This window comes from Polyergus mexicanus, unplaced genomic scaffold (genome assembly GCF_030449975.1).
Source record: "Polyergus mexicanus isolate NDT 795.1 unplaced genomic scaffold, iyPolMexi1.0 SCAF_7, whole genome shotgun sequence".
NCBI lineage: Eukaryota > Metazoa > Arthropoda > Insecta > Hymenoptera > Formicidae > Polyergus > Polyergus mexicanus.
Window position 1 is genome coordinate 310,370 of NW_027223327.1, and position 17,668 is coordinate 328,037.

Sequence of the window (17,668 nt, forward strand, 5' to 3'; positions counted from 1 at the left end):
ATGGGCGCTCATCGAACAAAACGTTTCGCTTAACGTAAAATATAATAACATTATTAAACTTTGAAACACATCTTTATTTTCCGCCTTTATCGCTAAAAAGAAACGTTTGTTTCATTTTAATTGTAAAATTGCCAATATTTTTTCCAAACTCTTAAAAAATATATATATATTTAGTATTTTTATTTTTATACTAAAAAATAATGATATCAATGATATACATACATTATATTCTTCAGTAAATTTTTTTATAATATAAATCGTATATATATATATAATATATATGTGAGAAATACGTGTAGAGAGAGATTTGCTTCAACATATACTTTTATCTTCATTAACGTTGCGTCAATTTTTGTTACAGCGCGAAATATCGAACGATCCCATTGTTGATGAGCGAATCTTCACTCGGAGAAAGCAAGGATTCGGCCTAGAACATTATGAAGCCAAGAGTCTTACTTGCTCTTGCCAACCTTGTCGCATCCTTTTTGTAAGTTCAATTTATAAAGTAGATCTCTCTATCTCTACGTTTCATCGTATGCATTTCAATGATGTCAATTATAAAATTTATTTAGTGCGAGATTTTTTTTCATTTAAACTCGACGGCGATTCGTGAAACGATTTACTCTTCGTTTAACGAGAGATGACACGTGGGCACTTTACATAGCGCATAAATAAATTATATACTCGCTCATTGTTATCATTGTATACACGATTCGTATAATTGAAAAGTATTATTTTTACATACATTGAAAACAAGGGCTACTTTCATTTAAACGGTTTTATCATGGAATTATACATGTATACAAACTATAGCAGATAGATATTCTTCCTCCGTTCAATTACGACGAGACTGATACTGCAATTAATTATATATTAACGATATTAATATAATATTACATTCTATCGAGAAAACAAGAACAAAGAGAAGAATTGAATTCTGTCAAATGAACAATTATTATGAAATTATTATACATGACTTATTTGTTAATTATTTGATATACGATTCATTACATTGACGTTTCTTACATACATTTGTTGATCCCTTCGATATCAAAGAATAATCGAGAATAAAAATCCAATTAAGAATGTATAAAACAGTATAAAACAATTGGTACGATAAATGCTATTAAAAGCATACCAACATAAGGAAGGATACACACAAGCTTTCTTTCTTTTAAAAATATATATCTAAACAATGTAGACTAAATTTGGCCATGCAATGACGAGCATCGGAAAGAGAGAATGGCTTTGTTTAATGCGCTTTTTAAGTATAATATGATTCCGGTTTAATTTAGTTTCCTTTTGCACGTGAATTTCGGACGTTTTAATTGCACGAGCTGTATAGAGACGCATACAAAGATATTCACAGATATTCATTAAGGATTCGAAACGCTGCCGCGGTCGAGTGAAAATAAACCGTGGTTTACCCCATACGTACTTGTATGTATATACGCGCATATATGAGTAGATGGATATACGCGAAATTGTGTAAGGAGAACCCAGCCGGAATACATACGCGAGCATTTAGGGCACGATAATTTCAACTAGTTGCGCACCCTCTTACAGCCGAAAACCGCTCCATTCCGACGTATTGTGTTGATGCAGATCAACCGATCAATTTGCTCGCTATACGAGACATACCTAATCCTTTGACAGAGTGTCCGAATTTCCTAGTACTAGAATTCTACCTACAAAATTCGTCAACATCGATTATTCAAACGATGAAAGAGTTTAAACAGTTGCGAAATTTTTGCATTAAAGATAACATTCTTTATAGAATTAATCCGAAACTTACGGCGCTTGTTTTAGAATGGCCGCGGGTACGAGAATCACTGCCAGACAACGGACGCAAATCAACAACCACAGCAACATTAGCGATCTGCTGGACAATCTACTACGCGGTTACGACAATAGTATCAGACCAGATTTTGGCGGTCCCCCGGCTACCGTTGAGGTCGATATCATGGTACGCAGCATGGGTCCCATTTCTGAAGTGGATATGGTCAGTCATAGTTTCTCAATCGTAGTCTCGTGCGACGTATATGAGACAAATGCTCTCGACTTGAGTCGTAGCTGCCTAAATCAGAAAATCGATCAAGTACATATGAAACTGATACATTCTTCCCGTAAAATTTTTTATCTCCAATTTGTTCGATTATTTCATTTTTATTTTTGTGCAAAAATTTTTCTTTTTTTTTAGAGGTAGGAAAATTTACGTGATCGATTTTCTATAATTTATTTATTTCGTATAAAGATACTGTCATTGCAAGGATAACATTTTATCATTAGTAATATTTAATATACTCTTCAATATATATGATAAGAATTTAAACACTTGTCACACATATTGATTGACGCGAAAGATAATAAAAAGTTTTTGTTACTTATAAAGTTATTTGTAATAATTCGGAAACAATAATTAATAAATAGTTAATAAAGAATACAATTATATAATAATTGGTACGTGTGTGGGATAGAGAATAAAAAAAAAAAAAAAAAAAACAGAATCAATTTTATCGAATTTTGAAATTTTTCGCAGACGTATTCAATGGATTGTTACTTTCGGCAATCATGGGTCGACAGACGTTTAGCCTTTCAGGGTGGTAAGGAAACACTCGCGTTGAGCATTTCCATGTTGGCAAGGATCTGGAAACCCGACACGTACTTCTACAACGGCAAGCACAGTTATTTGCATACGATCACCAGCCCGAATAAGTTCGTCAGGCTTTATCAGGATGGCAGAGTACTTTACAGTTCACGGTATGCACGATCGTGATTAATATCTCAATGTTATCGTAATCTCTTCTAGAAACATGCACGACTTCTCTATAAATCTTGCCCTTCATACGAAAAGTAGATGTTAGAAAATTTCTTATAAACTTATATATAATAAGGGAAAATATGTGCGCGGAACATTAAATAACATCAGATAAAATTTGGATTTATTACATTTTATATTTATTTATAAATATATTTATCTAGTTTTATTTTAATATTCATTTATTATATAATCAAGTTATATCGATGATTTCGGTATAAAAAGAGAGAAAATCTTCCATATTTCATCTGAAATGTACATTGCATCGTTATTATGCCATTACGAGAAAGAGTTAGTCTCTATCGTCGTGTTATCCAATTGTGAAAAGCGCAACTCTCTCTCTCTCTCTCTCAAGATCGATTGTAGAAGCGAGTCGTGAGATTTATGGCCTGGACTTTGTCTGATTTCATCCATCTCTTACTATTGTCATAGCCTCTTATAAAGAATAAGAAATCCCTTGTCACATTTTTCCTTTTTTTCCTATATACTGTTACTCGCGAAAATGCTATAATTAGACGCTTTATCAATTGTAAATAAATTTTTATACATAGTTTACAAAATTCCGCAAAATCAAGAGAAATTAATAGCTTAAGAATTGCATATCGATAAGACGAGGAGAGAGATATGTCTACAGTCTATTAATAGCGCGTAATATCTCGTTTATTGAACAATAAGATCGCATAGATAGGATCGCAGCGAGTACGTGATTCAGTGCTCGCTCGGCCAAATCTTTGCAAATCTTTTCTCAGCGACGTGACATGTGCAAGGTCTGAAACATCTCGAACTCGAGGGTTAATTCTGTCATGGGCACACAATGGGGCCGATCCGGAAGACTAGGTCAAGAGAAAGGGAACGGATTAACAAAGAGGAAACTCGACATATCCGCTCAATCCAGTACCCTTGCCCTCCCCTTTCATATTTGTATTTGACTTGTACAACAACACGAAGCAGCGCTTAATGAAACGAAGGGAGGAAAATATGGCGAACTAAGTATCCTTCCTGTTATATTCCATTCCCTTATTTCCTCCTTCCCTCCTACCTTTGAGGAGGTACACTCCTGAGTAGTACAGGTTTAGTGAATCCAGGATACCCGAGTTACCCTACGCCTGGAGATTTTTCGATCGAGCCGCTCGAGTCTCCTGGAAATTCAAATAGAAAGATGTCATATGACATGTATATATTTTGGGGATGATATTCATACTTAAAATGTTAGTGTTGAAATTATCTTAAATAGATCGTTGCCTAACTAACATATATATATTTTCTTCTATAGTATAATACACCACCGATTTTTCTGAAATTTATTTTCATTTATTGATATTTATTGTATCAATTTGATAAAATATCCAATTATGAAATTAGATATTGATTTTTGCTAGAATTATTGTTATTTATCTTTTCTTTCAAAAATATTCAAACTATTTTGATAAAAGATATGTTATTCTCACAGACATTATCAATACAACTATTAATTTTGCGGATTATATAAGGTTCATGTATGGGTTGAAAAAATTTTAAAAGAGAATGATCAAAATAAGCGAAACGAAACGAAAAAAATATCGTCGTCTTTAATTTTCTCGCGACATTTTCATATGTTCGCGACGATATGCTAACGCATCGATAATGTCGTAATATTGTTTTGAATAAAAATGTTATTGAAATAATATGGATATATATGCGGCCCATATTTTCCCATAGATGTTATAATGTTATATTTACAATTATCATTCATTGCATACTTAAATATATAATGAACGTTGTCAGAGACGTTAAAATATATAATAATATATTATAATAATTTTATGTAAAAACTGCTTTCAGCAATTACAGTTTTCTTCAGTTTAAGATATGATATATTTCTCAAGTGAATTTTTATCAACGTCTACTCAATCTTTGAAGAAAATTGTTATTTGGTTAATGTTAGATATAAAATGAGAAACATCTGCGGATATAATTACACGGAAACCTTCCATCGAAGAGAGCGGGAAAGTTTTCTGCAATCGCTGTCTCATCTCGAGGGTTTTTTGAAAAATGAGGTCCCGTATCTTTCTCTGACCAACCGGACTCATTCGTACTCGAAAACGTCGTCATCACGTTCGTAGTGTTATTTACTCGACACTTTATTAGCTGCCACTGCCTTTTATCCGGCTATCGAGACTCATCTAAACTGACGAGAGAGAGAGAGAGAGAGAGAGAGAGAGAGAGCTAGAATTCGCTGATTTCAACATTTCCAAGATACGTGGATCGATGTTGATCAAGTCGATATAGAGTTTACAAATACAATAATTTTTTGTTAAACTATGTTGATTTGATAGCACAATTTAAATTGTACAGTAGATAAACAAATGGTTTATTATAAAAAATTAACTATAATATATTATATATATTATTGAAAAATCCAGAACAACTAACAATTCGAGATACAAAAACGGACTCTTGTATAATTGTAATACACAGCAGAGAGTTGTTCTCTTTAATTCATGTCCAAAATAGCTTTCGAGAATTCGGTTTTACTGTACCGATAATAATGCGAGATTGCGCTGTTAATCGGTACTAATCAAGCCCTCGACCCCATTATAGCGGAAGCACGAGAGCAAGCGAATATGAGCACACCGCGTACTAATAACAGTAATAACCGGCGAGGAAAACACAGATGGAAAGAGAAAAAGGGGACTATAGACGATCGAGTCTAAGAAGAGATGGATCGCTGCATTGAAAAGCGCATCGAGAACGAGCCGCGACACACGCATGAACGACGAAAGGGAAGAACGACGAGTTGTTGAAGTAACTCGTTGCATTTCCAAGAGAGAGAGAGAGAGAGAGACACACATAGAAAGATAGAGAGATCTCCAATTTCGAGGGAATATGTGAAGCATAAAGTATACACTGTGCTAGAGCTATGTAGAGAATATATATATATATATATATATATCCCCCTCCTTCCCTCTCTCTTTCTCTTTCTTTCTGTCGATTGGCAGATTTCCTCTTAGATCCGTCGAATTTTGTCAGCTAGACTTGTCCGACATGGTAAACGATGGAGGAAGCAAAGTTTTTACAATAGCCTTTCAGCCTTTATAGTGGTAAATCGTAACCACGAGATTTTTTTTATTGAATTATTTAATTTTTTACACCGTTTAACTTTGCCACTTGGTTAATCGACTTTTCTGGCGTTCCCGCAGTCTCTTTTTCATCTTTTAATCTCATCCTATTCGATTTTGTTTCATCTTACGCTTGTCCTGTCGCGCTCATCGTTATTCATGAGACAGAGAAAACTTGTCATTATAATATAAAAGAATAAAAAATTTTTCCTTTTATTTCTTCTCATCTGAATTTTTAAAGAAAAGAATATATTTATTGTAATAAATTGTAGAATCGTAGATGTGTGTGAAAGCAATCGTTCGTACAATATTTCCTATGTTCGTTTAAAAGAACACAACTTTGAACTTCCTATGAATTTATAATAATTGAAAAGAATTCCATTTTATTATAATGAACCTATGACGAATTTCTAAAGTTACAAACTAACGATGCACCGTGAATTCTGCAAATTGTAAACTCTGTGTCACAATTAGCTTACAATAATAAAATTTTATAATTTCTCAAAAACCTAAAATCGCTCAATGGACAATATAGATGAAAGATGAACGAGTGATTGATCGATAACTTAAGACGTCATAGGCAGCAAACCGGCATTTCTTCGAAGAAAGCAGATTCATTTCGATCGAAACAATATTTTCCTCGATTAATATCAATCGATCGACACGAGTTGCCAAAGCGTTTACTAAGCGCACACGTACGTATTTCGTCTGTCTTGACGCCGAATGTAATTGGAAACTGATTTAAAATACGCGACCGCAACATTTGCTCGTGTTTTATGCATTCGAAAGTTCAACTTTTTTTAGTGTCCCAATAATCGGAATTCTTCCTTCGGTGACCGTCGTAACCGGTTTTGCTGCTGGATCCAGCCTTACCGGGGATAAAAAGCAGTCGCGACACACTGAAACCGAAAATCGTCCGAGGCAAATTGCCCGAGCCCCCATCTTCGGGCATAAAACGTGGCCAATCTCGAAGCATGTCGTCGAGATACGTGAGAGAAATATGTACATGTTTTGCGAAGGAGGCTTGAAAACCTACTTTATACGAAATGAAAATTTTTATCTTCTCTATTGTTACAATTCATTATTCATTATTCTTATATAAATTTTTGCAATCTATCTATCTCCATATTCTAAAAATTATACGTACGGCTATAATTATTTTCGAAATGTAATACATGATAAATAATACATAAACTTTTTCTTTTTTAGCTTCTTGAAGACAAAGATGCAAAGTGAAAAGAAATGTTAATTCTCGTATATTTTATAACAATATTTAAAATTATTATAAATATATGTATTGTGGTTTAAGCCTTAAAATTTTATATCCCTTCTTCCCTCTATTATCATTATATGTCAAAAGACTATTTAATTATTTTAAATCTATTTGTACACTTATTTCTAATTACTTGCGCACACACATTCTCTTTCTCTGCTAAAATCTTTATAGAGATTTTTTTAATTTTAGCTGTAATATTTATACGCGCCAATTACATTATTAATGTGTGCGTTTCGAATAATCCGAGAGAGAGAGAGAGAGAGAGATGTATTATAAATTACTCGAAACATTGATAACGTTTACGCATATTTACGTACATACAGCACATTGAACGGAAGAAAATCTTTAAAATAACTTGGTTTCATCAAATTTATTTTTATGCAAACAAATTTGTTAAAATCGTGAAAAAACTTTTTCCATAAAATAATTCGGATAGACGCGGTCGCAACTTTACAGCAAAGTGCAATGAAATCCTCGAAAACTGACAGAATACAAAGCAATCGCGACGCATATGCTGAGATGCGGGAAAGCTTTGCAGAGGAAGCTATGCCTTCTACAAATTGAACGATCGAACGAGCCGCAGAGTACTAGGGATGATGGATCCGATTAGCCACGGATCGTCTCATCCTTCGGCTCCAACTTCCTAAACGGAGTTAAACCACGCACGGTGCAATAACTCGATCAAACTCGAAGAGATTTATCTTACTATACCATATGTGTTTGCGTTTGAAAGAAATATTGCATACATTTTGTCGATTTCGCAAATGTTGCGTGATGAGAAACGAGAATTCTGTGAATTTAGTATGCAAAATGCATCTCAGAATTGTCATCATTATTGAATACTGCAATTACTATTGATCAAACTAAAAAGATCCGACAGTTTTTGAAACAATTGAAATTGTGCATATGTATGTTGCATATGTTAAAATTATATGTTGAAATTTTACTTTGTTAAATTTCCTGTATTGTTTCAGACTTACCATTAAAGCGGGATGTCCGATGAATCTCGAGGATTTTCCGATGGATATGCAGAGATGTCCGTTGCAATTCGGTAGCTGTAAGTTTAGTAAAAATTTATTTGTTCCATGACCCTCGAAGATGTCATTCGTTTTTCTCTTTTTATTTTTCGTGTTTGTTCGCGAGATATCTATTGCTGTCGATTCATTGTAAGATTTCGACAACGGGATAACGGGAGTAAAACTTATTCGTATCTCGTGTGATTTGTAATCCTATCTTATAAAAATTATGCGACATAATTTTTTTTACTATCAATTTGATGCATTCCTTTGAAACATAAAATTAATACAAATTCAATTACAATTCTGTTAATTTTTTCGCCTGTTTTCGATCACCGTGCATATTTAAATGGTCAAGGCAGGAAAGATTAGATCAGGCACGTAGGCAGATTTTGATCGTCAATTATCGTTAGATCGACGCGTTAATCCTTTTGGCAATGCAAAATTAATCCGTTTATAGTTGGCTACACGACACGAGACGTAATCTACAAGTGGAACAGCGCGAGACAGGTCGCTATAGCGGAGGATATGAAGCTGTCGCAATTTGATCTGGTCGCCAATCCGACCGCAAATCACTCCATCGCACCGGGATTCTCGCATGGTGAGTGAAAATCTCGCAGATCAAGAATATCCGATTTAGCCATATTTCTCCTCGCAAACATCGAAAAGACACAAAACTTAGTCGATCTTAGTATAATGCTGCAAAAATCGCTAAAAATAAAACTTTAACATACACGATTCGATAAGATGAATAAATAGTTCATACATATCAAAGTGACTTAATGAAGAGATCTGAAGAGTCGCAAACTGAAATTTTTATAAAAAATTCGATTGCGAGAAAAAAGTATTGTTGACACCTCGCATTACCGTCGAATATCGAAAATGACGAAAGGAATACGTTCAGATGAAGCAAAAGATGAAGGAAAGTAGCGTCGAAAGTCGGCGCGTAGAAACGACGACTAATTGCAGCCTTCTCTTAAAGACGACTCTCCTCCTTTCCCTTTCTCGCTCTATCTTTCTTTCTCTCTTAAGCTTTACATGGGCAAGCATTCTAGAAGATTCGGCTGCAAATTTTAATTGGATTATCGATTAGTAAACGGTAAACAGCTGATTTGGCCTTTGCTGTTTTCTGATTCGATTGTGCACTTATCGAGGAAAAATCTGCTTAAAGACATCAAATTTTACTACGGATATATGGTATATAAAGAAATTCGTATAATAATTAAAAAAAAAAAAAAAAAAAACCAATGTCATTATATTATATAATAAATTGTATAGCAATAATTACATATTGAGATATGATCTCGTTGAGATAATGAAAATTATATCTTGGACACAGAAAAAGAGAGATAGAAGAAGAAATTATAAAAATTGTACAAATGTTTCTAAATTACTGTAAATGTACAATATCGTGTGGTTGTGTTGATTCACGTTACAAAATTTTTAGTGTTTTATCTACAAAAATTACATAACAAAATCATTCAAGCATGAACCACTGCATTTAAGTTTCTCGATTTTTTTTTTTTTTTTTGCTGATTAAAAGTGATCATTTTTAAAGTTTTTTCACATTAAAATACATTTTAGCGGACTATTCGATGCTTCTGGTATACTTCCACTTGCAAAGGCACATGGGTAACTTTCTAATACAAGTATACGGTCCTTGCGTTCTGCTGGTCGTCCTATCTTGGGTGTCCTTCTGGTTAAACAGAGAAGCCACTGCCGATCGGGTGTCGTTAGGTAAGGGAAGCTACTCATTGATATTAATAATTTAAACGTTCTCTGTGTGACTTGTGCATCGTTGTAACATGTGCCCCTTGAACGTCACTTGGTATATATCCATGAGAGAAATGTGTACCGTAAATGCTTATAGGAAGATGTAGCGCGGTGCGAAACAAAATGTATCAAGAAGAATCTACATTAACTGCAAGCGAGAGAGCTTGTGTGTACAAACCGCATAATTTAATATGCAACGCTTTCTCAACGTGCCGTAAATGCGCTAATAATTTCTGGCATCTTTAAGCTCGTAGCTTTTCTACGTCGAATGTCAAAAATGGAATACATATTGTAATTCCTTTAACTTGTATCATTACAAGGCGGATGTATAATAAACATTGCACCTCCAAAATCTCGAGAACTCTGAATATAATATATTCTCTACTGATACGAAATCGATTAAATGCCATTGTTTCTCTTCTTAATTATATCTTATTTATTATATTGTATATGTCGTATTTCTTGAAAATATTGCAACACGAATTAAAGGATTAGAAGAAAGTAATAATGACGAAAAAAACTTTTTGCATCAGACTAAATTATCAGGAGAAGATATAATTACAATTATATACATATAAATAATTATTTTTCGTCACTACTCACACTTAAACTCTAGCAAATTTGACTCTTCTAAGATTTATATTCTCGTTCGATTGTCATTCATAACATCTTGTCCTGTTTCAGGTATAACTACCGTATTGACGATGACGTTCTTAGGACTTGAAGCAAGAACCGATCTGCCAAAGGTCCCTTATCCAACTGCCCTGGATTTCTTTGTCTTTCTTTCATTCGCATTCATCTTTGCTACTATAATACAATTCGCGGTCGTACATTACTTCACCAAATACGGATCGGGCGAGTGTTATTTCAGTTCCGATTTAAGCGATACCGAAAGTTCGAGCGGGGAAGAAGACATAGACGGAAAAGTAAGTAAAGAATCACTAATACATAAAAATACATAAATAAGCAAGAGAAATTATTGATTCTTACTTATTTGCTCAATTTCTTTTTGTTTCTTAACAACAGATACAAAAATTTCCAGATATAAATCTTACCAAGAATCATTTAAATCTATAAGATTAAATATATAAGTATATACTCGTAAATTGGTTTGTAGAAAATACTCTAGTGTAGATATATTTATATATGTATATACGTATACAGAATATTCTTTTATTTCGCTTTTAAGTATGATTTAAAATCATTCAATTTTTCCATATAATACCTCGATTTGCTCACGCGAAAATTGTTTCAGGTACGTCGGAAAAATTCCGGAATGCGAAGTCGCGATAACCGTGACAACTTTGCGATAAACGGCGATAGCATGATAGAAGTGATACCGTTATCGGCAATCTCGATACATCCCGATAAAGATTCCGCGATGAGTGGCCATTGGCAAATATCTTGCGTAACCTGTAGCCCATCGTCGCGACAAACGACGGCGACGACAGCGAGAATGACGATGCCGCCGCCACCGCCGCCCCCGCTATCTTCCAGACAAACAACGTTATCCACCTCTAGAAGACGACGCCGGAAAACGCCCAGATATAACTCTGTATCGAAGATCGACCGTGCCAGTCGTGTGGTGTTTCCCCTCTTTTTTCTAGCCATCAATGTCTTCTACTGGTACGCGTATCTCTCGCGCAGTGAACGAATCCATTATTACAATTCCAATATCGCGTGATATGCATCCATCGAACAACATTTTGCTTCTCAAAGTTTTGCAAAATTTCTGCATTAAAATGGATAATTTAAAAAATCTGGATAATTTTCTTCTACAAGAATGAAAGAAGTAAAATGTTACCTGTGAATTTTACATATAACTACATAACTTTTCTCGAATTATTAAAATACCGTTAGGAAAATGATAAGATTTTATCTCGGATAAAATGGAAATTTGGGAGAATGAAAAGCGAAAGGTTTATTACGGAAGTTTATTGATAATAATGCAACGAGAAAATTTTAGCATCCATTCCGAAAAAGAATGCGGGGATTCGAAGAGAGAGAGAGAGAGAGAGAGAGAGAGAGAGAGAGAGAGAGAGAGAGAGAGAGAGAGAGAGAGAGAGAGAGAGAGAGAGATGCCAGAGTAAAATATAATAGCTAGACTATTGATATAAGATATGTTAATAATGCGTTATACTGTTGCCAAATAACATGCAATAAAATTACTAACAAGCGGACATTTATCTTCCAATGCTCTGCGCGCGCACGAACACATGTGCCTATCATATTACTCACACACACACGCGCGCGCGCGCACGTACACGCAAAATATAGAAATCAAAATTAAATTAAATTTATTCACATATGACACAAGGAAATAACTATCAAAATAAAATATCTTTAAATAAATTTTAAATTTAAAATAAGTTTTCATTATATATATACATATATAATATACTTAAAATTTATTTTAAAATATTCTATTCTAATAGTTATTTTCTTATGCACATGTGAGTAAATTTTATTTTATATTTGTTTCTATCTCAATGTAATGAGAAAGATTTGAGCTATATATAATAATTTTTTATTTTTACTTTTGTTATATCATAACATTCTATAATAGCCATGTAAAAAAAACCTAAATTTAATCTTATTTTTCTTGTGTGTGAATTATAATTGTGTATATCCTCAGATAAATGCATTTAGAGAACGGCAATACAATACGAACACATTGTAATATCATTACTGTGTATATGAGACAAAGATAAGTTATATACATATATAACCTAAGTAAAGAGACCAATTATGATTAATTACATAAAAAAATACCTCACAAAGTCTTCATCTTTAAGTGCGCTTGAAAGTACTCGCCATCTCCTTTGGTTGCTTGTTTATTAATTTCCTTATGACGTTCCCGACTAACGATTTCTTCCAAAACTTCTCCGTCGCCTTTGATTAATCTTTATGAAAAGATAAAAATTCATTAAAATAATTATATATAAAATGTAGGAGAAATAATGCTAGAAATTAGGAGCAAGAATAATTGTAAAATTTTTGTATGTTAGTTTCATTATTCGTTTTTCTATTACTTAACAACATATTTATATATTCACCTGTATCTTCCAGTTTCTTGATCATAAATTCTACGAATCATATTTTGCCTCTTTTCCCATTCCTCTTTCGTCATAGGCGCCATAGCTTTTGCTTTTTCCATTACTTCGGTTACAACTTCCTTCGTACTCTCTCTTTTACTGGACCCTTGAATTTCTTTATTTTCTTTAGATTTTTTCTTACTATATCCCTTTTTCTTAAATGTAGACTTTTTTAGCTTCTTCTTTAATTTCTTCTTCATCCGTTTTTTCTTTCGTTTTTTCATAGCTTTCTTTAATTTTTTAGCCTTTTTCTTGGCTTTCTTCTGCTTTCTTTCATCTTCTGAACTGTTGGTACTGCTGCTGTTACTACTGTCAGTATTACTGCTACTGCTGCTGCTACTGGAACTGCTGCTGCTACTGTTGCTACTACTACTAGTACTACTACTGACGCTAGAGGAGCTAGAAGTAGATAAAGACCTCTTTCTTTTCAATTTTTTGCGACTTGACTGAGTCTTGTCTTGCGAAACTCCTATTTTTTTCTTCTCTCTCTCTTTCACTTGTTCAACTATTTCCGTGTTATCCTTTATCGAATCAAGTCTTTCCATCATTAAGATGGCTCGTGATTGATTTGTTCGCTCTTTTGAACTATCTTCTCGCATTGACTGACTAGTTGCATTTCTGCCAGTATTTCTATAATAATCTTGCAATCTTGATCTGCCATAACTAGATGTTCTTTCGTAATTTCTGCTATTGTGTCTATTATAATGATAATTATTATATGGATCCCTTCTATTTCTATCATAATAATTCTGACGTCTATAAGGGCGTGAATTAAAATGACCGTAATCTTTTCGATTATATGGTACATGATTGTTATACCATCTCTTGTTATGCCATCTCTGATCATTACTGTACTTGCCACTTCTTCTCTGTGAATCCATACCATTTTCATATCTCTTAGTTTTATGCTCTGCATTCTCATCTTTGTCCTTTCTTTCTTTATATACATTTCTCTCTGGACTTGAAATGCTAGAAGAACTGGAACTATTGGAACTACTTCTACGCTTTGACTTCTTTCTCTTGTCCTTACTACATATGTTCCGTCTCTTCTTATTTTTCTCAGAGTTGTCACTGGAAGAAGAAGCTGATCGTCTCTTCGATTTGCTTTTTGTCGCTTTGACAGATGATTCTATCAGCACATCAGATTTCTCTGGGTTATTCATCATTACAATTTCCTATTAACAAGAAAAACCTTGTTTATACCCGATTCCACCCAAGTGTATTAAAGTATATATTTCGTATAATTAAAAGTTTTACATGACAAAATCTATAAAATTATTGCATTTCCTGTAGCAATATTCTGTTTATTATTCACAATAAAGTTTAATCGTTTATTTCAAAAAGACACATCTTCATACACAAATCGCAGAATAATTAGATTTTATGAAGAATTTTAATGTTCAGAAGATATTTACCTATTACAATACCGTTGCGGAAGTATAACCTAACTCTCGCTTTCTCTCTTTCCGTCGATCATAATCATCGACGTTTCATAGATGTTTGCAAAATTATTGCGTCAAACAAAATATTCTCGCTCTTTCCAATTTGTCGATTGAAAAATTGACAGTTGGCAAAAACACGCTAGACATTTACTTGTTTCATTAATTTCTAATCACCTTTAATTTTTCCGATCTTTCTTACCTTGAGCGACTTGATTTGACGAGATCTCCCTAATGCTTCATAGATGTCAATAAGATCGATAACATGTGGCGCCTCTGTGGCAATCTAAGAAATTAAATTACTAATTTAATAATAAAGAGTGTTTTCCAGCAAGGTACACAGATGATACAGTGTAAAGGCCATCGCACACAAAGTTCCGTAAAACGTAAGCGTAAAAAATGGACCAATCCCAATCGAGTATTTGGCTTTCCGTAACTTCTCCACTTTTACCGAAAGCTCAATACTTGATTGGGATTGATCAATTTTCTTATGCTTACGGCTGCGGTCGGGAAGACGCTAGAAATGCTTCGAAGCGTTTGATTGACCAATCAGGACAAAAAGAGTAAAGATTTATTTATTCTGATTGGTTAATGCAATGCTTCGAAGCAGGGTTGTGTACTCGGTTGCAGCAGTTGGGTTTACGGTTGATAATTGCGGATTGACCAATCAACCGACGAGCTGCTTTACTTTGATTGGTCAATTCGTAATCGTCAATCGTAACCCTAACCGCAATCGAGCTCGCAACCTGTAGCGTAACACGGCCTTAAAGGACTACGTTATTTTGATTAGGTACCGGTAACGCATGAGGCAAGGATAAGATCCTACATGCCACGTGCGCGAGACCGTCAGGCGGGAAGAGTCAAGTATGGATTCACATAGGTCACCTGGGTGCACCTGAGGCCGCCGAGAAAACCAGTAGAATCGCGAGAGCCATAACCAATTACATAGAATTTGAGATTGTTCGGGCAAATAAGTAAATATTTAAGGGCAAGTGATGGCCGGCCCGACATTGCAATACTCCGAAGAAGCTCGATTCGATTAGCATCGTCAAGACACGAAGGTATAATAAAAAATTTGTGATCATTTATGACTTTGTCAAAAAGATCGTTAGGTTTGTTCTTTTTAGCTGAACTAGAATAGAATAGAATAGAATAGAATAGAATATATATATATATTTAGAAGTTTGAACGAAAGGAAAAACGAAAAAAATTTAGCTAAAAAGAACCTATATTGTATTATCCTGACGACTTCCTGTTTCACATTTCTCGTCTCTCCCTTCCTTCCTGCCTCTCTCTATCTCTCTAAATCTTATAGTTTTCACACATACAGAGGAGTGGCATGCGGGCTTCTCTTTATATTATCTTACACTGCTGTTTTAGATAAGAGAGAGAGAGAGAGAGAGAGAGAGAGAGAGAGAGATGGAGTGGAATCATATTATTGCAATTATATGTTGAAAAATATAATGAATCACAATCTTATAAATGATTTTGATAATAATAGATTGTAATAACAATTTTAATAATTCTTATACATTTGTTTATATATGTATTATATTGAGATATAAGTGTATAAAGTTTTTATACATATATAATCATACGTACACACACACACACACACACACACAATATCTTTTATTTTCTTACTTTAAGATAGTAATAGATATTACAATTCCAGTATTATTAAGTAAATTAAAAAATACTTGACAAAGCTATAAGATAATTAAATATGTGTCATTATAAATAAGGAGGATAAAAAGTAATAATATACAAAATAATGACATAAGAGATATATATAATAACACAGTATGTGCATTTGCCTATTGAGAAAATACATCTGAAAAAATAATATTCATTTATCGCGGAATTATTATAAATTATAATTGCGCATCGATATGTATTATTAGATGTTCCAAGATATATCTTACATTTCTAGAGAAAAGATGAGAATATGTATAAAAAACATGTCAACAGTCGGTTTTTTTGGTTTTTTTATTTTATGTATTCACAAACGTTATAATTGTTGACTACGTGTACGAGACTCGCAATCCACACGACACATCTCATTACCACGTTATACATTATCACTCATCTGGGTCAGCTATGGCCCTTCTAGGTACTGATTGCGAATTATGCTCTCTCTCCGTCCCTCTTCAATTTTCTAAGCCGCGATATTCGTTCGTAATTTATTACATGTGTGTATGTGTAAACATGTATATCTATATAAGTATATTATTGCGTATATTTACATGTAGGTCGACGCATCTACTATTCTACTGAGCCATGTAGATTGATCGAACGTTTTTCATTTTTTTTTTAAATTTTTTTTCTTTTAGACGGCGATCTGTGCAAAAAACGTTTTACCGATCCACGCGGGTCAATACCAAAATTTGAAAAAATATGCAATATCATCTTCAATGAAAGGCTTGGACTTGGTTTATTTATCTTTATTATCGGTCTCGCTCTTTGCTTTTCGACCGGCCCCGATTTATCTAGCAGCTGCTACGAACGAGTTCTTTATTTCTAGCAATTTCTAAATGTATCCTACTTAAAATTCGCAACGCTTTTCTTTTTCATCGTTTGTGCATGCATCTGCAAGTGCATATGAGAGTGCGATTTTTTTATAACAATCCGGAAGATTCTTCTCGAAAAGGCACTATTGTATACGCAAACAAAATCCACGTTTTCAAACTAATCGGCGTCTGTCCCGAGCATTTGAGTATGTGTGTGCATCGATATCTGCGAAGCGATCTCTAGGCGCGGCCGGGTGAGATCTCTAAAATTATTAGATGAGAGTTCGCCAATTCATTAATCGGTCGATCCTCACTGATAACAGTCATCGAACTGTTGCGTCATTCAGTCGCCAATTTTCTCGTTTTGTTTTTTAGGAGATACCGGGGCTACCATTTGCGGTCTCGAAGCGACGACTAGACTTTACATTGAAATAATTTTACAAATACGATATAATCTTGTGATTTATATATAACAATTTGTAAGATTAATGACTGTATGGAATGAGAAAAGTTAGTAAAATCGATTGTACGAGTTAAATATTTCACTGGGCAAAATAATTGCGGTATGAATATAGACAGATAATGAAAAATAATATATCGATAATAATATATTATATATATCATAATATATATTATATATATA

At 33.8% G+C, this 17,668-nt stretch overlaps 2 protein-coding genes across 6 annotated transcripts in view; one reads left to right on the forward strand and one right to left on the reverse strand.

Moving 5' to 3' along the window:
- The window catches only part of Grd (GABA-gated ion channel), a 26,006-nt gene extending 13,651 nt beyond the window's left edge, over window positions 1-12,355 (forward strand). For 2 of the 4 annotated variants that reach the window (XM_070298256.1, XM_070298255.1), the window contains 8 exons: window positions 362-487; window positions 1,810-2,002; window positions 2,540-2,760; window positions 8,167-8,249; window positions 8,669-8,809; window positions 9,793-9,945; window positions 10,666-10,907; window positions 11,237-12,355. In XM_070298256.1, coding sequence (XP_070154357.1) covers window positions 438-487; window positions 1,810-2,002; window positions 2,540-2,760; window positions 8,167-8,249; window positions 8,669-8,809; window positions 9,793-9,945; window positions 10,666-10,907; window positions 11,237-11,665 — 1,512 coding nt within the window. In that variant the 5' untranslated portion in view covers window positions 362-437 and the 3' untranslated portion in view covers window positions 11,666-12,355. The remainder of the gene's footprint in view (window positions 1-361; window positions 488-1,809; window positions 2,003-2,539; window positions 2,761-8,166; window positions 8,250-8,668; window positions 8,810-9,792; window positions 9,946-10,665; window positions 10,908-11,236) is intronic. The other 2 variants (XM_070298257.1, XM_070298258.1) reach the window with 2 other exon arrangements.
- On the reverse strand, window positions 11,990-14,791 carry LOC138934476 (NKAP family protein CG6066). 2 transcript variants are annotated; one of them, XM_070298261.1, is made up of 3 exons: window positions 14,718-14,791; window positions 13,038-14,251; window positions 11,990-12,884 (listed from the first exon to the last, which is right to left on the reverse strand). In XM_070298261.1, exons 2-3 carry the CDS (start codon window positions 14,240-14,242, stop codon window positions 12,755-12,757), a joined length of 1,335 nt encoding a protein of 444 aa, XP_070154362.1. In that variant the 5' UTR covers window positions 14,243-14,251; window positions 14,718-14,791; the 3' UTR covers window positions 11,990-12,754. The 2 variants fall into 2 exon arrangements, with proteins under 2 accessions (XP_070154362.1, XP_070154361.1); XM_070298260.1 differs by lacking the exon at window positions 14,718-14,791 and adding an exon at window positions 14,492-14,711.
- Between the last annotated feature and the right edge of the window lie 2,877 nt (window positions 14,792-17,668).